Below are 24,938 nucleotides of genomic sequence, written 5' to 3' on the forward strand. Positions count from 1 at the left end.
TAGGAGATTAAGGGACTAGTTACTGTATTTCAAATGCCTTAAAGAACCACAGAATAATAAGGTTTTTCCAAAAAATGTAGGTATATAGGATAGATGAAAATATATGGTAAATAAAATAAAAATGTACAAAAACTTAAAATATAATAAAAAAATAATGTTATATAGCCCAGTTTCCTGATGAAAAAGCTAAGACCCATAAAGTTTACATGACTCAAAATGGTAGGACTAGCCAGAGACTAGTCAGCTCTTGAGACTAGACTAGCTCTTGGGTCAATATCCATGTCTTCTGTAAAAAGAATTTTGTTAAAACTGAGACTCTGCTGCCACTAGTGCTTGTCAGCACATTGTATCTTTGGCCCGTTAGGCAAGTTCCTTGCACAAGGTATTTAGCATGTCTGGGAATGAATGCCAGTGTCACTATCAACAGGATAATAGCCATTGTGTTAACCATCCACTGTACCTTCACATTTGCATCATGTCACTCACTTCTACTCTCAATTCTATGGTGGCAGTAGTTGGGCCAGACCAAGAATGACCAAGCAAACAAAGAAGTTATTAAATTATATAAAATCAATTTACTGGACATAGGATTGAGCCAAGATCGAATGTTGAAGAACAAGGTGATTTGGTAATAGAAAATTAGCAAGAGGATAGGTAGCCTATTAGTATATGAATGTCTTCCTTTGTGCTACTGATGAGTATTTTGGCATTCCAGAAAGTGTTACTATAAACAGAAGGCCACGTGAATATAACTCTTATAGTAAGTTGGGAATAGGACTCTAGATCTAACTTCTGATATTATCTTCTCTGTTAATCCTTCCAAGTCTTGGAATATCACAATATGGTATCATAACAGTGGCTGAAAGTACTAGAACATGATGTGGACCAAAGACTGTGATAGAACTTCAGTTACAAAAGCAAGACTTGATTGAGAAAACATACTATGAACCCAGTATATATGATGAATGAGACTAGCAGAAAGGTTGGGATGATGCTAAACCAATTACAGACATAACAAGATCATTTTAGGCCACCAGGTAGTTCTAACACTGTAAATTCAGGAGTAGAGATAGAGATCCACACATATGATTGTCTCCTTGTCTTTCATTATATCTTTTTCACAATTGGGAAAGATAAGATTTTTTGTTGTTCTTGAATTATTGAAGAATATATTAAATCAGTGTTTTCAGTGAGGTTTTCCCATTGTTCTCTAACACTGGCATGGCCATACCCAAATTTTTGAAGACTACTCTTGAAAGACAAGGGTAGTATGTCTAAACTTTTTTAACCTGTGCTCTTTTTCATAACTATAAGATATATTTTTTTTTTTTACTATAAGATATTGTAAGTGTTATATACAATAAAAAGTTGCTCATCATTTTATATCTCATCTTAATGGCTGTTACCTATATAAATGTTCTATTTTTGGAGACTGGGATTTTGGGTTCAAATATCACTTTTCCCAGTAAGAATAATGGGATTGGCTTCTGGTTGACATTTGAATAGAATGTCTGATTTTTGTAAGTGGATTACAAATGTTAAGAAATATGTATTAGTTGTGTATTAATTCCAATGTAAAGATGAGGACACTGATTCTCAAATAGTGGGGATGTCAGGTAGACCTAAATGTAGTTACTCAGGCAGAGATGTCAAATAACTACTTATTCTTGGCTATTAGTACTGTACATTTTGGTTTTGGGATTTTTATTAAAAAAAAAACATTATATTTTCCTGAAATAACTGTGTGAATTATTTTTTGAGTTGCTAGCTTACGAATGTGGAAGTCTTACTAAGGCGAGTGAAATTAAATCAGGCCTGGCTTTCTCAGACACTTGTAAAAATGATCATATAATGTTATACATGTAGAAGTACTCTAAAAGTTCTAAAGCACTATTTTAAAATAAAGTGGTAGTATTTTGTTTTACTTTCTAAAATAGTTTACATAAGAGCTTTTTTAAAATAACTATTCTCAGTAATACTGCTTTTAAAAAGATTTCAATCCATTTATTTCTGTAAGTGTACAATTTATGAACCTAGATTTAATAAATTAGAATAAAAATTACTGAAAAGATCCTTTTAAGTTTGATAATGCCTCAGTTTGAGTTATATTTAAATTTCACAGAATCAGGGACACCTGGGTAGCTCAGTGGTTAAGTGTCTGTCTTCGGCCCAGGGTGTGATCCCGGAGTTCTGGGATCGAGTCCCACATCAGGCTCCCTGCACGGAGCCTGCTTCTCCCTCTATCTGTATCTCTACCTCTCTCTCTCTCTCTCTCTCTCTCTCTCTTGAATAAATAAATAAAAATCTTAAAGAAATTTTTACCGAATCTCCACAGATGTTTTTAATTGGGGATTAAAAACATCTTTATTGATCTCCTGAATTTCATGAACCTTATTATTCCCTCCTTCTAGCTGTGTGTCTTTCCCATTTCTGCCCAGCCACATGCCAAAACTTTTAGATGTGGTCAAATTAATTTAGAGATAATGGCAGAAGGGGCTGTTAGAAATTGTAAAATGTTAGCCAGTTTGACTATTATACCAGACAGAGGAAACTGTGTGAATATGTAAAGCTCAACTCCATTGATTGGTATATTTCTTTAAAAAATAAAAACCCCAGGTATAGTAGATTTTTAGGCTTGCACATTAAGACTGATTAACATATGTTGAGGTGTAAAGGGTCTATTAAGGGAATTGTAGACGGGCAGTTTCCACTGACAACTGAGTGACAGGTTCTTCACTTTATATTCTTAAAACAGGTTGGCTCTTCCTTATTAGCATCTCACCAGGGGAATGATGAGACAGGCGAGGATCTCTCTCCAATATACCTTAATTCTTAGGCTTGCGTCAGTCATAGTCCTTTCAGATTGACTTTATTTTAAATGGTCTACTTTTTTCAAAGTCTGTTTTGTTGGAGTTTAACATAATTTAGGCATTTAAAAAGGGGAAGTCTATGCCCCTACGTTTTTAAGAACTCCTGAATGCCTCACAAATGACCTCCGCTGGCCCTCTGAACTGTCCTTATCCTACTGTGTGTTCTCTAGAACTGTGACTCTGTCTCTTTCCACTCACTTGTGTGTGTCATGGGATGCACCTGCTCACCAGTCCTTCACCTGTTTGGCTCCCCACCTCTATCTGTTGGGATTCCCTCCTTTGTACTTTTCTTGCTGAGCTTGATGTGACTAATTTTTTCTTAATTTTCTTCCTTGATCTCTGTTAAGACATGATCTTCTGCAACCTGAATATGGTCATTAATCCTGGTATCCCTGGTAGGTAGTAGGTTCTTATCACAGTTTCTATGAAGCGGGTAGGTAGTCCCACTTTAGAGCAGCAGACCATTGGTGCCACATAATACTTGATACAAAAAAAACTGCTGTAAGCAAATGGACTTGTGAAATTTGACATTTTCTATGCCCCTTTTGGAAATTCATGGACAATATCATTTTAAGGAAGTCTGCCAAAAATCTAATTTTGTTCACCTTTGTATTTCTCAGATGAGTTGAACCATGGAACACTTGCCCTTTACCTACCAACACCTAATGCGCATTGGTTTCTTCCTAGACTAAAATGTATTTGGATGATTATAATAAGCTTATTTCACTGTTTCAGGTTTCTTCTTTTAAAAGTTGATAGGAAAAAATAATCAACACAATCTTGAAAACCACAGTGATAGCCACCAATGATTTTAAAGGGCTTACAACCTGCCAAATATTTTATATGTACTTTGAATCATAAATTCATTTATCCTTGCAACAGACTTCATTAGGTCAGAACTGTCATCCACACTTTAAAGATGCAAGCACAAGGAGGTGGTACAACTTGCCCAAGCCTACGCAGCTAGGAAATGGTCAAGTGGGATCTAAAGGACCATCCTGGTGCCAGAATCTACAGTTTTTTTCTAATTATGCCATAATCCTTTAGTAGAAAGAAGGGAATTTTTTCTTGAAGCAAAGTGAGGTTCAGGTTCCCATGCTGAGGAAGTTCTGTGGCTTCCTTTTCTCTGTGCAGCATTTAATTTCCCTTTCCCACTTCTACTTAGTTCTAGGTAATTGGGCAACACTACCCTCCTGAACTACCTTCACTGCCTCTGGCTTTCTGCTTTTAGGAGACCTGGCAAGGAGCCCTGGTGGAGCCTCATTCTTTTCTTTGCATATTCAGAGTGGATGTAAAGGACAGAGATCTGCTCTGGGTGTGGAACCTTTAGGAACATTATAAAATAGAAGCTTATCCAGACATGCTACTTGAGGAAGAATCTCTCTAGCTCTTTGTTTTCAGGGGTTTCCAAGACCATCCCCAAATTCGTGATTCAGTAAGAGGACCGACTCACAGGACTTGGCTTATAGTCATACGAGTGGCTGTGATTTTTTTATGTAATTGAAGTGTAATTGACACAGAATGATTTTTAAAAGATTTTATTTATTTGAGAGAGACAGAGCGAGTGCCAGGAACAGGGGGAAGGACAGAGGGAGAAGGAGAAGCAGCCTTCCCCGCTGAGCAGGGAGCCTAAAAGGGGGCTGGACCCCAGGATCTTGAAATCATGACCTGAGCTGAAGGCAGACACTTCACTGACTGAGCCACCCAGGCACCCCAACATACAATGTTGTATTAGTTCCGGGTGTACAACATAGTGATTTGACAATTCCATCATCATGCAGTACATGATGTAGTGCAACTGTAGTTATCATCTGTCACCAAGAAGGTTACTATAGTATTATTGAGTATATTCTCTGTGCTGTACTTTTCATTTCCATGATTGATTGATTGATTTAATGACTAGTTTGTACCTCCCTTTTCACCTATTTTATCCATCTCCCTAGGCACCCCCCCACCCCCGCCATTGTCTCTTCTGGCAACCATCAATTTGTTCATCTGTATTTATTTATTTTTTATTTATTTATTTAATTAATTTATTTTTTAAAGATCTTGTTTATTTATTCATGTTAGACATAGAGAGAGAGAGGCAGAGACACAGGCAGAGGGAGAAGCAGGCTCCATGCCGGGAGCCCGACACGGGGAGTGGGACTTGATCCCGGGACTCCAGGATCACACCCTGGGCCAAAGGCAGGCGCCAAACTGCTGAGCCACCCCGGGATCCCCTGTTCATCTGTATTTATGAGTCTGTTTTTGTTCATTTGTATAGATTTCGTATATAAGTGAAATCATACCATATTTGTCTCATCATTTCACTCAGCATGATACCCTTTATGTCCATCCATGTTGTTGTGAATGGCAAGATTTTTATGGCTGAGTAACATTCCATGTCTTCTTTATTTATTGCTGTATCCATGTACACTTAGGTTGCTTCTGTACCTTGGCTGTTGTGAATAATGTTGCATTTAACATAGGGGTGCATATCCATATCTCTTCAAATTAGTGTCTTTGTTTTCTTTGGGTAAATAGCTAGAAGTGGAACTCCAGGATGACTCTGTGGTTGTTTTTTTAATCCTTTGAGGAATTTCCATTCTGTTATCCACAGAGGCTGCACCAATTTAGATTCCCACCAACAATGCGAGAGGGTTCCCTTTTCTTACATCCTCAGGAGTGCTTATTTTTTCTTGCCTTTTCTGATACTAATCATGGCTGTAATTCATTACAGCGGAAGGATCCAAAGTAGAATCAGCAAAAGGAAAAGGTAGATGTGGACAAAGTCTGGAGAAAACTAGTCACTAGTTCCAAGAGTTCTTTCCCAGTGGAGCCACACAGGATGCACTTAATCAAATTGTGACAATAAATGTGAGGTATCGTCATTAGGGAAGCGCAATGGCCAAAATATTACTGGAGGCATAGCATGAATCAAAATTCCAGACTCCCAGGAAGAAAACAAGCAGGTGCTCAGCATAAAACACATTGAATAAAACAATTTAGGCACTGTTAGTTTTTAAGAAAAAAAATCTTTTTTAATATAGAGAACTATTTACCGTTCAGGTTCTCAGTTGGGAGCCAAGGGCCAACCTTACAGGCAAAGCTTTTTTAGGATAACAGTCTGAAGCCTGCTATGTTGACACTTTTGGGCACTCTCTTCCAAAAGAACTCTGGCTCTGCTTTTAGGAAGAAAGCCATCATTTAAGACCCTATGCTGTTCTAAAAAGACTTTTGACTTCCATTAGTGGAAGTAGTGACTTTCTTGTTTGGAAGGCTATAGTTTTCATTCAATGCAATGTTGAAAGGAAAGGTTATCTTATAACACCCAGGCAAAAAAACAAAAAAAACAAAAAAAACAAAAAAAAAAAGCCCCAAAAAACAAACAAACAAAAAAAAACACCCAGGCCAGTGAAGATTGCACTAGATGAGAATGTCTCTTTATGTTTGGAATCGAATGGAGAATTGCAACAAGGCTAAATTGCGTTTATTCTTTTTCTTTTATATGTGATCTAGAAAACCAGAAGAACACTAAATTATATCAGGCAACCTGTTACTTAGGGTTTTTAAGAGTTTAATCATGTGACATTCTTGCTGAAGAAATCATTACTTGTAGGCTGTCATTTGATGATAAAAAAATCTTTTTAGTGGAAAAGTGAACTGTTTTTAGAAGGTTGGCAAATAAAATGGAAGGAGCAATCTACTATAGTATGCTTTATACAATAAAGAGGAAAGTGGGAAATGGTTATTTTTTTATTGCATTTCTACAGAGTAAAGACAATTTTCATACCTCTATCAAGGAACATAGATCATTTAGATTCCAAATGGCTTTATCTAACTAAACTTGAGAACAAGTTTGGGCTAATTTTAGATCTGTATCTTTGGTTACCCATAGTATATGTCATTTTGCCCTGTGCCTGCTATACTCTTGATCTGGCAGGCAGTTTCTTATTAGAGTTCTGGTCAGTTAATTTTAATGAATAATTATGGAAGCTCATTATTAATACTTTAACATATCCAATTTTTAGAAGACTCTTGAATATATCTTCCCAAAATATTTTTAAGTGTTTACCTTGCTTACATACAATAAGAAAGGCAACGTTAGCAGTAAATAGGGGAAAATAAAGTGTGTGAGAGCCAGAATTTTAAGACTCAATAAACTCTTATTGTTGCTTAAAAATAAAACTCTTATCATTGCTTATTTACAAAAAGAATCCATGTCAGTATTCTAATACGATGGAGTAGTATATTATTTCATGTTTTCAGAACCAACTTGAAAGAAAATCTTTGATAGCTTCTTGCTTGCCTCCTTTCTTATACTCTGTTGATTGACACTTATTTCCCCTTCCAGAAATATCCATTTCTCTCATACTGTCCTTGAGCCCCTCAGTCCTCAATCTGATGAACCACTTCCTGTTTCATCCCAGCTTCACACTCCAGAATTATCTTTCTCTTCCCTTGCTCTCCAACAAAGTTCTCTTTCTCTTTATGAAAGTGATTTCTCTTTGCTTATTAAGAAGCAAGTATAGCAATTAAATTAATTCACAGTAAGAAATTCATGATGAATTTTCTTTCCTACTGTTATATTTTAAGAAACTCTTTACCCTCCTATGCTACTAGTGGGAATATGTATTTTTATATCCCTCTTAGAAAGCACCCTGGCAGCATATATCAAAGATCATAAACTTTCTTACAGTTTTCCCAGTAATTTCATTTTCTAGTAAGCTAATTCTAAGAAAATAAACTGAAAGGGACTCATACACAAAGATATTGATCTTATGGGTAAGTTTAATAGCAGAAGAAAAAGCGAATTGTCATGAATATAATGATAAATATAGTGATAATATGATGAATTAGGAAAGCAGAGAAAAGGAGAGATAGATAGCTAAGCATTCCTTGCCCACTTTCAGGTGTCTGAGGTCTCTAAGCCTTGGACTACTATGGAAGCAACATGGAGTTGGGCAGAAGTCATGTCTGCTAAGAGCTGAAAGATTTTCAGGTACTTAAAATACTGGAGAAAACCAACTAAATCAAGGTTCAAAATATATTATAAAGGCATTTTTCTTCTTAAATCTGCCAAAATACCCAAAGTTTAATTAAGCAGGGTTGAATACAAAGCATGGTTGGTTAAGAGTATGGGCTTCAGGGATCCCTGGGTGGCGCAGCGGTTTGGCGCCTGCCTTTGGCCCAGGGCGTGATCCTGGAGATCCGGGATCGAATCCCACGTCGGGCTCCCGGTGCATGGAGCCTGCTTCTCCCTCTGCCTGTGTCTCTGCCTCTCTCTCTCTATGTCTATCATAAATAAATAAATAAATAAATCTAAAAAAAAAAAAAAGAGTATGGGCTTCAGATCACATAGAATGTGTGAACAGTTGTGTGACCTTGGGTAAGTTATTTAATCTCTCCAAACTTCACTCTGCATATCTTAAATGTGATAATTACATTCACCTTATAAGGGTATTGTGGGGATTCAAGAACATAACTCCTGTGAAGTGACTAAAACCTTCTATAACAAAACGTCTACTGAAATACTAGTTATAAATGTTATTAATTTAATGAGGAAGACAGTTAATTATCAGCAGATCACAATGGTAAGATTCTAATTTTAACGTACTTTTAAAATTCTCTGATTTTTCAAAGTATTAGGTTATATTTTGTTAGGAAAAATCTTAGGTTATTGAAAAGCATCTTAGATTTTATAGTTACATACATATTGCATTTAATTATCCTAGGTGAGAGGCTATATGCAAGCCACTCCAAATAAATATTCAGGATTGGTGTGCATGGTACCTAGGAGAAAATAACACTTCTGAATTCTTAACCTTATAAACTCAGCCCATAAAGTTACACTAGAAGTCTCAGAGCCCCATAAAATCTCTTCAGGGTAATTTGCACAAGTCCTTTCTTGTCCTGGGTAGATGGATGGGCACCAAGTGACTTCACCTAAAATGAATAAGCTAATAGCAGATTTGGGAATGCTTTCACCAGACTTAACTCCTTGCCTCTTGTTTTAATGAGGCCAAGTCTCTCTGTGGATATAGTGTATAAAATAACAATTGATATGTTATTATTATTTTTTTCAAAGGATCTGTTTTTTTTTCCCATTAAAGAGTTTTAGAGGAGTCAGCATCAGATAACTTCATAGGTTTTATGTGTGCTAAATGTGAAAACTCATTAACTTATATTAGTTAAATTATTGGCAAACAGTAAATTAAGTAATCGAGAATGACAGTCTAACAGCTTTTGTATTGGTCTTTTGCAGTTAGGTTGATTATTGACACTCATTGCCTCGTAATAATTTCTTTTAGTTGTCAGTAAATTCTAAAATAGTTTGGTAAGCATCCACAAAAAGTTCTTGGGAGAATATTGACAATGTGTGGCTTACTCTAGTAATCTTTGACGTGAGGTGGTCTGACTATACCATCTGATGTTTCTGGAGATTCTTCTGAAGTGCTGTGGTGAGCATTTGCTGTGTTCATCCCAGTACCCAGAACTGTATGTGCATTATCACGTGGAACCTCAAGATTTTAGGGGCACCTGGGTGGCTCAGTAGTTGAGCGTCTGCCTTTGGCTCAGGTCGTGATCCCAGGGTCCTGGGATCAAGTTCCACATCAGGCTACCTGCAGGGAGCCTGCCTCTCCCTCTACCTCTCTCTCTCTCTCTGCCTCTCATGAATAAATAAAATCTGTGGTTTTACCATGATTAGGATCATGCACTACACATATTACATATATTTTTGTGTTTGCTATAACTATCAATGTTGTCAGTATTAAAAAATTGAAGTGAGCTCTTGTCATTCTAGGGCATATTCTGAACACTGTTTATTGCTAAACTTTTGAGTCCCTAATATCAGTTGATTTTTTTGTCATTTGTCTTTCTCTTAAATAAATTACAACTCATTCAAAAGTATTCCAAATTATTTATGTAGTACTTCATACTGCTTCATTTCTTAGCCTCCGTGTACATTAGTAATTCTCTTTCCCTCTTTGGATGTTAATTTTGTTAACATTGTTGGATTTTAATTTGCTTAATTGCATATGAAACACTAATATTTGTCACCACTTGAAGAGTCTGTATTAGTTATGCCCTAAAACAAAAGTGTTACATGAGTTTCTTATGGCAGCAGTAGCATAATACCTTTGAAAAAATAACGAGAATGCTGCATTTCTATTAGACTTCTTGTCTAAGGCTCGTCCACGTTTATGTTTTAGAGAAGCATGCCATGAAGGGAGTGGTGGTTGTGTCCATCCATCATTTATCTATCCATCAGACTTCTATTGAGTGCTTAACATGACTGAGATTGTCCTAGTGAAATGCAGAGGTTAGTTTCTGGATACTCAAGGAGCACTGAGTCTTCCTTTCCTGACTGGAGATCATGTATTTCGAAAGTAGTAGGCAAAGATTTTGCTAGATGAGAATTTTTGCCTGTGTATGTGATCTTTTCCACCTCAGTTCATTTGCTCCATGACTGCACGCGCTCATGTGTAAAGTTCTACTTCCTTTTACGTAAGTTTGCTTCTTCTTTATATTCACTCTCCTCAAATCTGCTAAATTATCATGTTGACAATAGGATGAATTTACCTTATTTGTAACTTTTATACATCTTTCTGCGCCTTTAATACTTGCTTTTAAATTTTGATTTCCTGGACCTTAAAGCACCTATCTTTTTAATATGAACTATTTCCTTGATGTTGTGAATTATTTCTATTTCTTAGTACATGTGTTCTATTAGAATATGATTCTCAAAAGTGCAGTTTTTTGATGTTCATTATACCTCTATGGAGAACCTAATGTAATCAATCAGTAATTTTCTGAGTAGGTTTCTCATTGCAGTGTATTACAGTTGGCTCTAGTTTAGAGTGTAGCTTAGCCCCAAAACCAAAATGGTATTTCTAAAGCCCACACTATCCCCATTATTCAACAAAAGAAAGGAACAATTTATGAATGAATTGAAGACTGACTTTCTTTCAAGCTCTTACTGGATAGTAGTGGAGTATGGCTAAGAGTTTCTCAGTATAGAAAGAGGAGGAAAAGAAACCTCCCTATATCTTGCTGTCTTTCTTACATTCACACACACATATTTATATTTTACATGTTTACTAATTATGATATTCATGGTTTTTATTTATCACTGGGCCATTGGTATCTGGTAGATTCCTACTTGCTTTGTATACAGTACAATTTGATAAAACATTATATAGAGAGTAAGCCCCTAAAAAGAGGTTGGCTGGGCCTCTGATAATTTATTTATAATTAAATTTTTTTTTAAAAGATTTTATTTATTTTTAGAGACAGAGAGAGGCAGAGACAGTAGAGGGTGAAGCAATCTCTCTGTGGGGAGCCTGATGCAGGACTTGATTCCAGGACCTCAGGATCACAATCTGAGCCAAAGGCAGATAGATGCTCAACCAGCTGAGCCATGTAGGCACCTTGGAGGAGAATTTTTAAACTACTTTGAACTTATACTCAGTTCTCCTTACTTTGCCTTTTATGTTTGGTTGTGGTTTGGAAGGCATGGGGTGGGCGTTGTCGTTCCTTATCTTCAGAAGACACTTTTTAGGTTAGAACAAAATTAGAATAGCCTTGATATTTATGCGGCCTGAAATTTTTGACATCGATCCAAATCTTTTCTGTTTGAATTCTAGCATAAAACAAAATTAATAAAATGTAATATTAAAAAATAATCATCTTGAAAAAGTGATATGTCCATAAGGGGAACTTATTATTAGAACTGAGTTATTTATTTATTTATTTATTTATTTATTTATTTTGAGTTATTTGAATTTCTAGTTGTATAATAACAAAAACTTTACAAAGCAGGTGCATAGAATGAGATTGGAGCCACCTACTGGCTCATAAAATAATAATTTCTGTCCTAAAAAATATATTCTAAGTAACTACAGAAAGTTGAAGACAGTAGTAGTTGAAACAGAAGTTTCCACCCAAACATTGGTATGTTAAAGCTGTTTTAAGGAGTTTTGGAGATGTCTGGATGGCTTGGCAGTTGAACGTCTGCCTTCAGCTTGGGGCGTCATCCTGGGGTCCTGGGATTGAGTTCCGCATTGGGCTCCCTCTAGGGAGCCTGCTTCTCCCTCTGCCTAGGTCTCTGCCTTTCTCTGTGTGTCTCTCATGAATAAATAAATAAAATCTTTTTTTTTATTTTATGTAGCTTATGCTTTGGAAGGTTTCTGTATAAACTTAGGGTTTCTGATGCGTAGATGTATCAGTTAATATTAGAAACCATTTATTAGAAAGTAATGTACTTATTGGACCAAAATTCTTAGCTTTTATATCCTCTAAGTTCTTGTCTTAGTGTGAGTTTTTGTTTGTTTTTTTAAACATCTAACCCTGTGAAATTCTTCACAGAACTCAGTGCTTCTGACTCCAATAAATGAAGTCAATTATATATCATAAATAATTATAAATAGATGTTAATGTATAATAAGTGAGCATCACTTGATACCTTACAGCATTTCTGCATTTTTCCTCGTCTGCTGGATTTGGATAGTTTCTCTTTGGTTTTACATTTTTCCTCTTTTAGATTTTAATATGTTATTATAAGACCCAGGAAACAGTAAAAACATCTGTAGTTGGCCAAAGGCCTGGCTTTGCACTTTGGCTGATACTTTGTATTGCAGGTCTCCTGTCTAGGTGTTGTAAGTTGCCCTGTGAGGGCTACTGGGGCTATTTACACTTCCAGTGAATTTGTTTTCAATCAGTGATGAGATTAGAATCATTTAAACTCGTAAAAATTCTAAGAAGTTCTGCGTTTAGATAGAGTCTGAATTTTTCAATTCTGGTAAGTTGCCTCCATGTTATGACTCACACTTTTCTTTGTGCCTGTCTTAAATTGATGACATAAAGCCTTGCTCGTATGTTTCAGAAAATCTCACACCTTTTCTCGAGATACCATTCTTGTGGAACCAACTATGATGTCACATGACCTTTTTGTGTCAGATATCTAGATATTTATTCCCACCTCACGAGAGTAAGGCAGTAAGATTTCTAGATGTGCATTATTGCACCCAGCTATCCAGGGATTCACAAATCAATTTAAATCTCTTATTTTTATTTTCTTAATCTACAAAATACTGTAGTAGGATAGATTATTTCTTCGGTTCCCATTCACTATAATTTTTCCTATGGATCTGTGTTGATTCTGTGAAGATAAACAATGGTTTATTAATCATCTTTATATTATTGCTGTTTCTGTTTGCCTTTTTCACTTCATTTCTTTTTGCTGGAATGATTATATCTTCATCTCTAAAAACAGGAAGGTGATTTCCCATTGTTAAAATGCAGTATTTAGCAATAAGATACCAAGCTCTCTTACCCCTTTGCCAGCATAGGTTTTTATTCCTCCAGAGTATTAGTTAAACATTTATCAGTTACTTACAATGTAGCAGACTGGTGCCATGCACTAGAAATAGTAATGCATGAAACATAATTCCTGTCCTTGGGGAACTTTCAGTATAGTGATTTGTGTGCGTGTGTGTACCTGCGTGTGTGTACGTGTATGTGTGTGTGTGTGCGCGTGGTGACAATCGAATCTCCTCACCCCTGATAATATCCCTGTAGGTTCTATCATATTCTAACATCCCTTTTCAAGGAGTGTTAGCCCGAGGCAAGTCAACTTCTTTATGCCCTCACTTGGTGACTGTAGTAAATTTCAATGTTCTCTTCAGGTCAGAAAAGTACATGTCGACCATTTTGTAAAGATGACATATACACCTTTTAGGGCATAATATATTTCTGAATGATGAGGAATTAATTTTTTCATTGGTCACTACCTTGTAGGGCAGTAGTCATAAATGAATGAAGCCCAGGTTGAGCTTGACACATTTAGAGAGACCTTGAAGGTAAAGAAGAACCTTTAAATCTACTGAGAACGGTTCTTAGGATAATTTAGGACGCAGTATGGGTGTTTTGTATCCTTGAAAACTCTTTGAATGGCAACTTTATATACTGGATTATATTTAACTTCCCCTTACTCAGCTGTTTATGAGAGACCACGAATTGTTAAGTTCGTGAATTAAGAAGTCTCAAGTCCCATTGCACTCTGGTTTTACATGCCTTTGCCTTTGTAAGACATTGGAGGAAAAGGTGTCATTTCAGAAATATTGTTTCTCTCACTGTCTTGGTTCACGAGTGCCAACAAGCTGGCACTTTTGTGGCTTCATATTTATAAATATATCCCTGGCTTTTCACTAGGTAAGGTATCTAGTGTAGAAGAGGCAGAGACCATATAAATTTGCTTCATTATGTCTAAAAGATAATTCAAGAGACATATTTATGCAGGTATAGCTCTTCATGCCTCTTTTTACAGTGGGTAAGAAAGGTGCTATAAAGGAATTTTATAGAACAGCTGACTTGATTTTACTTAAAATGTAGTTTTATCATTAGTTCAATATTAATATGAGTTTTTCCGTTTATGTAGGTAAACTTAGGTCTACTTAAAGAGGTTCAAACTTTTTTTTATAAATAGCTTTACTTTTAACTTCAGGTACTTTTACTGTGAATATATTTTATAATACTTGTATCAGAGTCCTTATGTTAATTTCAAATGTCATCCCAGCAGTGATTCTTAAAGACCATTAATGTAGTGTAAATCTGCACTTTTGTTGAGTAAAATGATTGTCATAATCAGACCATTATTGTGATATTCTAACCATTTCTGAGATGTCTTGTTATGTGAAATAAAAAAGATAATGATAATGATACTAATGATCAGGGTATAATATAAGCATAATAGGCTATGTCTACTGATACCTTATCTTTACTTTTATCGTGTTTTATCTTGTTCATAATAAGGCTATCATCATTATGTATTCTTACCTTTTCTCTTACCTTAAACGCATAGGGATGTGAGATTATTTCAACGCCTGACCAAGACCATACTGACTTTACCAAGTGCCTTGAATTGCTCCAAAAAAAAATAGAAGAAAAAGACCTACAGGTAAGATCTACATCTTTTGTGGTGGTTAAGAGTCTTAGTGCCAAGGATGTGAAAGATCCTGCTTCAAGTTTTTACTCATTTGAAGTGATTAGTTATTCTAGTGCCAATGTTTTGGCTGTCAGATTTTTCCCATATGTTGCATAAATCTGTACTTAGCTGCCAAGTATTACTGTTTGCACTTAAATCAAAAGTCCGAGATCTAAATACCTTATAATGATGAAGTCACAAAATGGATGAAGTGGACTTTGATAAAGCAGTTGAAACTGGCATCTCATTCTTGGCCTACAATGGGTAGCTACTTTTCATTTCTCATTCTTCATTTCCATGTAGACCTATGTGTGTTTTCTCTTTATTTGTTTTCTCTTTTTAAATTCTGTATGGGCAGGTAAAACAAACAGATATGGCCTACATTTGGCCCATGAGTTATCATTATAAACTCATACAAACAAACAAAACAGTCAACTTTTTAAGTCCGGGAGGAATCTGCTACTTGCATTTGTAGATTCCTTAAAGTATTCCTTAATGATTTTCACCTAGCATTCAAGCATTTAATAATTAATTAGCTAAAATGCAAGCTTATATTTTATTATATTTTATAATCCTTTTTGATTATAAGAATAAAAGAATATATAGTATTTTTTATTATGACTTAAAATATTTTTTAAGTCAATGTTTAGTGACGATCAACAAAATAAACCTGAATCATTGAATCATTGGCAGTTGACTATCCTTTTACTGACGGGCTGAAGGGTAAGCTGAGGTGCATAATCAAACGTGTAATTTTTAAACTAAGAAAAGTAGCAAAATACCTCTATGTATTAAAATGCTTTTTGAGGGATCCCTGGGTGGCGCAGTGGTTTGGCGCCTGCCTTTGGCCTAGGGCGCGATCCTGGAGACCCGGGATCGAATCCCACATCAGGCTCCCGGTGCATGGAGCCTGCTTCTCCCTCCGCCTGTGTCTCTGCCTCTCTCTCTCTCTCTGTGACTATCATAAATAAATAAAAAATTTAAAAAAAATAAAAAAAAAAAATAAAATGCTTTTTGATAGTACAAGTAACAAGAAATGCATTTCAACCTGGCCTCAATAGTCAGGCGAGATAAGGTAGTCTTATATACAGCTCAGTCAGATGTCCTGTCTGTTTCTTTGTCTGTCTTCACTCTGTGTTGTAGACTTTGTCTCTGGTCTTGCTCCCCTGACTGCCTTCAGTGGCCGCTGTAGCAGCATTTTACCCCTTCACATGTAGGGGATTAAAGGAGCAGGGCAACACTTCCCATCATCATCATCAAACTTAAGTCCTGATATCCCTCTGTTAGGCCACTCTTGGTTTTGGCAACAGAGGATGAGAGTAACCTGATTATAGCAGGGGTTCAGATCCATCCGCAGGTCTCGTGAAGATTACCTGACTAAGACATGGGGGGCAGGACAAGATAGATGTTGGAGAGGCACCTGAAGAAAACCTTACTCCCTCACAAAAGTTTTTCAAAGATTTCTTTTGGCATCTGTTTACTAAGTTGAGATAGTAGATCATTTTCTCTCTTTGAAGATAAGCCTTGTTAATTATCCTAATTGACAAGTAGCACATTGTACAAACTGAACAAAAGTAATTGAGTGAACATTTCCCATCTCTGTTGTAGCTTGAACTATACCAAATGTATTGTGCTATTTCCAGAAATAAATTGCTATAATTAAATATTTGTTTAACGAAAACAGAACACAGCCCATTGAGAGTTACCTGCTTCATCCAGACATAGCTGATTTTGAGTTTCTTAGAAAAGAAATTATAAAATCTTCACAACTTGTGTTTCAGTTTTCCCAGCATCGACACTGCAATTATTGGAAGCTGGGAATGCAATTATGTGTGTCAAATTGAGAGTATCTGTAATACAGTATTTGGTCATTAAGTCTGAAAATAAAGAATCCTATCTCAAGCTCAACACTGAAATTCAGAGAGAGCCTCAGACTGGGGGAAGAGGGTAATCAGGTATGTATGATCTGTGAAACAAATCTGGTAAGGTCGTGGATGATCCAGTAGGGAGGACAGAATCAAGACCTGTTAGAGCAATCCTGCATTGAGCAGAAAGGACCAGACCCTCCTAGTCCCACTGTGCTTAGTCACGGGCTGGAAGCTCTCAGGGAAGTGGTGGCCCACTGCACTGCATCTGGGAGTTCCAGTGGGCCATGACAGCCAGCGGCCCCCTTCACAGCCCTAATGAGTTCTTTCTGGGGAAGGGGGCGGTGTAGGTCAGAAGGAGCAGTGCACTTCCACGGCTGCCTCAGGCCCCCAGCATGATTTAGACCCAACACATTCTCCAGCCTCATCTTGCACTACTTTTTCTCCTTGTTCATAAAGTATGACCTATTCCCTCTTCTTCTCTGCCTTGAGGTGTTGCCTCCTCTGCCTAGAATATTTTTGCACATTGCTTGAATATTTTTTGAATTTTTTCCTTCTCTTCGCCTATACCACAATGGCAAATTAGGTGATGTCATTAGGAGGACTTCTCTTCCCCATCTCTCCATGTTAGGTTCTGCTGCTATGTGTGTCAGTACCCCTTTCATTCTCCTTCAAGGCAGTCTGAACACTTCCAGTAATTTTGTTGGTTATTTCTGTTTACGTGAAGCCTTTCTTCCCAACCTGACCATACAGCTCACAAAGCTGGGCTGTTCACGACTGTACAGCAGCACCTTGCGTGTAAAGGGTGCTTTGTGAATGTTGAGTCTCTGTTGTGTGCTGTGCGAGTGCCCAGGGGAGTTGAACACAACACAGTAGGGGGAAGGCTTCTTAGAGAAGGATTGGATGGGATGGAAGAGTGTTCAAGGATGGATGCCTCGGTGTACAGGGAGGATGGATAGCTCTTCAGCGAACCAATGGCAGGGAGTTTGAAGAGCATTAAGATGGACAACAATGTGATTAGTTTGCTGTTTTAAAAAGCATAGTTGGGTAAACTGAAGGCTCCATTTTTCACAATGAAAACTTTTAATATAACCTTCAGGTTATAGTAAATTTGACGGAGTATCTTTGAGCTTCCACTCAACTTGATGTTTAACCTGGAGGTACATCGTTTCATCTGATCTATTGTAATAGCAAGAGAAAAGCAAGAAGAGAAAGATTAGCAAGGAAAATAATTAAAAGATGCCCCTCCACCTATCCTCCTATGCCCAAGTGAGATCATCATGAGGACTATTAAAAATTTCTACTTGAAATGCACATGAACTATATAAAAAGATCCTTTATACTTCTCTACCCAATAAGTACCATCAAATTATCATACATTTCTGTTTTTCTACTTATTAAGTTATAAATATGAATTTGTCATCTAAGTGTCTATATTTTATAGCAAGCTCTTGTTAATTACTAGCATTTACTTTAAAATATTAATTGCAAATAAAAGTAAAGTAATATCTAATATGTTAAAAAAACTGTACTATGTAACATCGTAGAACTTTATAGAATTTGAATTAGCCTGTCCTTACCCTAAAGGAGCTTACTACCTAGAACATGTGATTAACTTTGAAAAATTTGCCTAAATCACCGCATTTATTTATTTACTTATCTATTTTAAACCTGCTCACCCTCAACTTTTATTCTTTTGCAAAAGGGTTCACCGATACCTGTGACTTTTTAATGCTTTGCTTTCATGTTACCACATTGTTTATCTGTAACTGAGTCATGAATAATACATTTTCAAGATGCCATCTGATATGACTGGATCTTCAAAGAGCACATATATTTTCTGATGTCATGATGCATGCTTGAGATCTAAACCTTTGAATTCAGTGGAAAACATTAAAAGCTATTGCTCCAACTTTCTAAAAATGTAAGATGCATGTTGTTTAGGAAGAAGCAGAAACAATCCAGATTATAAGGCCCTTAGAATAACAGGCCTCCTAAAATACAGTTTAAGATATTTCCTACTATAATTTGATAACAGAATCATTACTTCAGTCTCTGAGGTTTTTAAACACAGATTTAATATGAGATAAAATTTGGGTGGAAAAGTTGTCATTAATTTCATTCACACTGTACGTGGTGTTGATTTAAACACATACTAGTTTTGGGATCCCTGGGTGGCTCAGCAGTTAAGTGTCTGCCTTCGGCTCAGGTTGTCATCCTGGAGTCCCAGGATTAAGTCCAGCATCACACTCCCTGTGCATGGAGCCTGCTTCTCCCTCTGCCTCTGTCTCTGCCTCTCTCTCTCTGTGTCTCTCATGAATAAATAAATAAAAATCTTTTAAAAAAACAATGAACACATACTAGTTTTATTTGCCAAAACTTGAATGCATTTTGTCCCCCTTGTACCATGTTATTTTTTAAATCAATTTTTCAATCAAATAATGAAGGATGCTGAAAAAGTACTGTATGAGTAAGAGCAAATGCCTAAATTTTATACACACACAGATATTAATAACTACAAATCAAACACTACATAAAGACTATGGGATTATTACATATTAAGTTATTTTTTATACAATTTTAATAGCCTGAGCAAATATTGAATTGTGACTTGCATGTATTAGAATAGATTTTATGCATTTATATCTGATTGGGGTTCTTGATTATTGACATTAGGTAAGGAATATTAGATAGTCTTTTTTTTCTTTTTTTATAAAGATTTTATTTATTCATGAGAGACACAGAGAGAGAGGCAGAAACATCGGCAGAGGGAGAAGCTGGCTCCCTGCAGGAGCCTCAGTCAGGACTCCCATCCCAGGATCCCAGGATCTTGACCTGAGCCAAAGGCAGATGTTCAACCACTGAGCCACCTAGACGTCCTAGATAGTCTTTCTATTTAATTCCTACATGGTATTTCTCAGATAGATACACTATGTTTAGATATCTGCAGATACTATGAGTTTTAGAATATTTATATCTACTAATTATCAGTATTGGGTTAGGTGTACATTATTGTTTTGTAATGGACTAATGGCTTTGTTATATGCCCATACTAAATAACTGTTGCTCCTCACTTAAAAGGAATTTAAGACTTTATCTGAATAGAATAATTATTCATAGCACTATAATAAGCTCTGACTCAGAGGGTTGCGCAAAGAATGGTGATAGTGCTCTGAGAAGTGTCTTCTGAGGGTCTCCACTGTCCTTAGTACAGTCTACTCTAATGGGCCAGGATCTTCAGCAAGATTTCAATCTCATTTAAAGCACAATTTAATAAATCTGTTGTGTGTGTCAATGTATATTCTGGAAAGAGATGAGAACTAAATTCACAGTAGAGATACTTGGCAGATACCACTTTAGTCAAATAATCAAACATCAGTCTCATTACTTTACGTGTCCTCCTTAATGACCATCAATCACCCAGTTATGGAAGACTGATGAATCACTGAACTCTACCTCTGAAACTAATAGTACGTTGTATGTTAATTAATTAAATTTACTTTAAAAAAAAAGAATACATACCATTTTTCCGATATCAGATTGCCAAATATTTAAAGTTGGATAAAATGAGTGTAGGTGAGGGTACAGAGAAGGATAAATTCTCATTTATTCTTGGTAGTATTAAAATAAAGTTGGTAGTATTTCTCAATTTTATTTTCTATTTTTTTAAAGCTTTTAATTATTTATTTATTCATGAGAGACACAGAGGCAGAGACACAGGCAGAGACAGAGGGAGAAGCAGGCTCCATGCAGGGAGCCCAATGTGGGACTCGATCCCGGGTCTCCCGAATCACACTGTAGGTTAAAGTTGGCGCTACACCACTGGGCCACCCAGGTTGCCCGTATTTCTCAATTTTAAATGCTTATATCTTTGTTTCAGCAATTCAACATCTAGAAATTTATCCTGCAGTTTACAAAGATAAATGTAAATGGCTATTTATAGTTGCATTATTTGTAATAAATAAAAAACTGTCAATAGGGGACTGGTTAAATTATGGTAAGTCTCATTTGGTGATATTTACAGAGGAAATAATATGTATAGGATCCACTTCAAAATAATCGTGGGATTTACTTCAAAATAAACATGTTGACTAGGGGAGTAAGGAGAAAGTATAGATAAAACACAATTGACCGTGTATTTTATAATTTTTATGAAACTGGTGATGGGTATATGTGATTCATCATACTCTTCTTATTTTTGCATATGTTTGAAATTTGCCATAATAAAAATATACAAAACTAAAAAAAAAAAGAAAAAAGTAAGTGATGAAATAATGTCAGCAATAATTCTTGTTGATAGCACATGCCCTTCAAGATAACGTAAAGGGTGCTAAGGGCACTTGTGAAGTTCTTCCCTAAAACCTATAATCCCAGTTTCATCTTTGAAAAGAAATCCAGGGAAGTCAGAATGAATATTACTCTGCCAAATACCTGACCAGTATTTTCAAGGTCATGAAAAACAAGGAAAGATGGAAAAACTGTCACAGACCAGAGGAGCTGAAAGAGACATGAAAACTAAATGCAGTGTGGCATTCTGTTTGTCCCTGAACTGGAACAGGGTATTAGTGGAAAACTGGCAAAATGCGAACAAAGCCTGGAGTTCAATTACTAGTAGTACGGCGGTGTCAGTCTTAGGTGGAACAGGTGTATTGTGGTTATAGGAGATGTTAGCACTGGCCGGGACCGGGGGAAGGGTACAATTCCTGTACTATTTTTGTGACTTTTCACTAAATCTAAGATTATTCCAAATTAAGAAGTTCACTTGAAAAAGAGATGCTTACTGTTTCAAATACACTATTAACTATCAGGTGGTATAATCTTTTTGTGACCTGACTCAGTGTTACAGAATAAAAAGGCAAGTACTTCTTGGCACCTAGGCAAATCTGAAATACCTTTTTATGAATTCTTTCACCTTTAAAGTGTTTCCTCAAAAAATCTCAACCTGTGGGTCTCTTGCATATTTTGGAAACTGTTTTATCTGAAAACTATGCCTGCTTGAAACTTTGCTGGAAACTTGATAATTTTTAAACCGTGGTAACAGCCCAGGTCCGCAAACTGCCCAGTTTCCCAAGACACCAGAGAATGGTAGGACTTGATCAAAGAGAACTGGCATTCTATATAATTTTTTCAGGGTTGGCTCCGGAAGGAGTAATCCTGCTCATTCCTGCCCTGCCTCTTTACCTGTCAAAATCCTGTCATCTCCATCACCGCCTTCGTTTTCACCTGTTTTTCTTAGGGGGATATCCTGTCACACTTCTATGCCATTGACTCCCTCATTTATACTTCTTCTCCGGAATGCCAAAGCCTATTTCTAACCTAACTGGAGGGCCATAAGAATTTCATTTCAGTGTCTAAAACACAATTCATCATGTTTCACACAGAATCCCATTTTCTCTTTATTTTCCATCTCATGCACTGGCACTACCATCCATCCACGTGGCAGAAACCTAAGAGTAGCCTTATATTTTGCTTTACCATCCCTTACCACTTGGTCACAACTCCTTTAATTCTGTAGGTATCTCTTGTGCCCACTTTCTCCTTTCTAGTCTTACTGATACTAGGTTAGTTCAGACCATTATCGTTTCTCAATTGGGTTATGAGCTTCTATTTGTCCTCATGTTAGTTACCAATGCATTGTGGGTTTTTTTTAAAAGATTTTATTTATTTATTTATTTATTTATTTATTTATTTATTTATTTATTTATTCATGAGAGACAGAAAGAGACAGAGACAGAGACCGAGAGAGAGAGAGACAGAGACACAGGCAGAGGGAGGAGCAGGCCCCATGCAGGGAGCCCGACGTGGGACTCGATCCCGGGTCTCCAGGATCACGCCCTGGGCCAAGGGTAGGCGCTACACCGCTAAGCCACCCAGGGATCCCTGTATTGGGGGTTTTTGTTTGTTTCAAATTTTTATTTAAATTCTAGTTAGTTAACATTATAGTATAGTACTAGTTTCAGGTATAAAATTTAATGATTCATCACTTAAATATAACTGCTCATCACAACAAATGCCCTCCTTAATCCCCATCACCTTTTTAACACCTGCCCGACCCACCTCCCCTCCAGCAACCCTCAGTTTGTTTCCTATAGTTGAGTCTCTTATGATTTGCCTCCTTATCTTTTTTTTTTACTTACTTCCCCTATATTCATCTCTTTCATTTCTTAAATTCCACATGAGTGAAATCATATGGTATTTGCCTTTCTCTGACTTATTTCACCTACTGTAATACATTCTAGCTCTCTCCATGTCCTTGCAAATGGCAAGATTTCATTCTTTTTGATGGCTGAGTAATATTCCTCCTGTATATATGCATATATTTATACATGTGTGTATATATATATACACACACACACACACACACACACACACCACATCTTCTGTATCCATTCATCAACCAATGGACGTTTGGGCTCTCTCCATAGTTGGGCTATTGTTGATAATGCTGCTATAAACATTGGGGTGTGTATGCCCCTTTGAATCTGTATTTTTGTATTCTTTAGATAAATATCTAATAGTGCAATTGCCAGAACTGTTTTTAACTTTTTGGGGGAAGCTCCAGAGTGGCCACAACAGTTTGCATTCCCACAAATAGTGTAATAAAAGGGTTCCCCTTTCTCCACATCCTTGCCAATGTCTGTTGTTTCCTGAGTTGTTCATTTTAGCCATTCTGACAGGTGTGAGGTGATATCTCATTGTGGTTTGGATTTGTTTTTCCCTGACAATGAGTGATGTTGAGCATCTTTTCATATGTCTATTAGCTATTTGTATGTCTTCTTTGGAAAAATGTCTATTCATGTCTTCTACCCATTTCTTAACTGGATTATTTGTTTTTTTGGGTGTTGAGTTTGAGAAGTTCTTCATAGATTTCAGATACTAATCCTTTATTAGATGTGTTATTTACAAATATCTTCTCCCATTGTATAGGTTGTCTTTTAGTTTTGTTGATTGTTTCCTTCACTGTGCAGAAGAAGCCTTTTATCTTGATGAAGTCCCAATAATTCATTTTTGCTTTTATTTCCCTTGCCTTCCACCATGTGTCTAGTAAGAAGTTGGTATGGCTGAGGTCAAAGACGTTGCTGCCTGTGTTCTCCTCTAGGATTTTAATGGTTTCCTGTCTTACATTTAGGTCTTTCATCCATTTTGAATTTATTTTTGTGTATGGTGTAAGAAAGTGGTCCAGTTTCATTTTTCTGCATGTGGCTGTCCAGTTTTCCCAACACCACTGCAGTGCATTGTAATTAGATGTCAGATGTTCAAAGTCTGGGCCTGGCACTCTTTTTAGCTGTGTGTTGACAGAAAGAGAAGTAGGTAATAGAAAGCTGTTTAAGTTTTTTAAGCCTCAGCTTTCTCATCTGCAAAATCAGAATAATAAGTCACTTATATCAGCAGGTACAGAGACAAAGCACTTCATTGTCTGCCACATATAAAATCCTTAATAAAAATTTAATAGTATTAATAGTCATATATTGTTGTATACTTTAGGTCTTGTGATCTGCAACATATTTTATAAAATGTATTTATATATTTACATAACATTGCATTTTGTAAATTATAAAAGATATATAATTTATATATAATTGTTAGTATTTCACAAAATATATTACGATATAAATATATTGTGCTCTCTTGATTTTATAATATAATTTTAGAATTAGACAGTGTTTTTAGAAATCTTATAAACTAGTTACAGTTTATAGCCCAGGTTATATGGACTTACCTTAACATTGTTTGTTTCAGACATATTCTGATTCCACAAGAACTGTCTTAATGTTAGAAACTTGAAATAAATGGGGAACTCTTTACACATTGAAATGTTTCTCAGGGCATGTCTTCAGCCTTCCTCCTTCCCAGGGAACTGGTGAGAATGGTGACTGTGTGTTTAGAACTAGAATTCAGTAGGGAGGTGAGTTACACAACCCGCTAATCATTGTTCACTCCTTGACTTGGTGCAGAGAGAAAATGGGACATGTACTCTGACTTCTTTAATCCTGCCATAGCCATGGTGTGCCTTACACTCGCTAAGGGATGTATTTAGAATTTAGAGTTGCAACAGCAGACTTCCTCCCTTTAGACATAACTATGGAAGCTACTGAGGATCTTCCTCTAATTGTTTTAACAAACTTTTGCATGGTACCTATCTTGGTCGTTATACTTGGTTGGATGACTGACCTCATGGCTCCGACCCTCCAGTCTAATAAAGGACACAGATGTACATGTAACCATAGAATAACT

General features: G+C 36.4%; 1 protein-coding gene across 2 annotated transcripts in view; it reads left to right on the top strand.

The window, feature by feature from the left end:
- The window catches only part of TPK1 (thiamin pyrophosphokinase 1), a 319,383-nt gene that overhangs the window by 148,467 nt on the left and 145,978 nt on the right, over window positions 1-24,938 (top strand). For both annotated transcript variants that reach the window (XM_072762803.1, XM_026018334.2), the window contains one exon: window positions 14,716-14,811. In XM_072762803.1, the coding sequence (XP_072618904.1) occupies window positions 14,716-14,811 (96 nt within the window). The remainder of the gene's footprint in view (window positions 1-14,715; window positions 14,812-24,938) is intronic.

The sequence above is a fragment of the Vulpes vulpes genome, chromosome 7 (assembly GCF_048418805.1).
Source record: "Vulpes vulpes isolate BD-2025 chromosome 7, VulVul3, whole genome shotgun sequence".
NCBI classification, from domain to species: Eukaryota; Metazoa; Chordata; class Mammalia; order Carnivora; family Canidae; genus Vulpes; species Vulpes vulpes.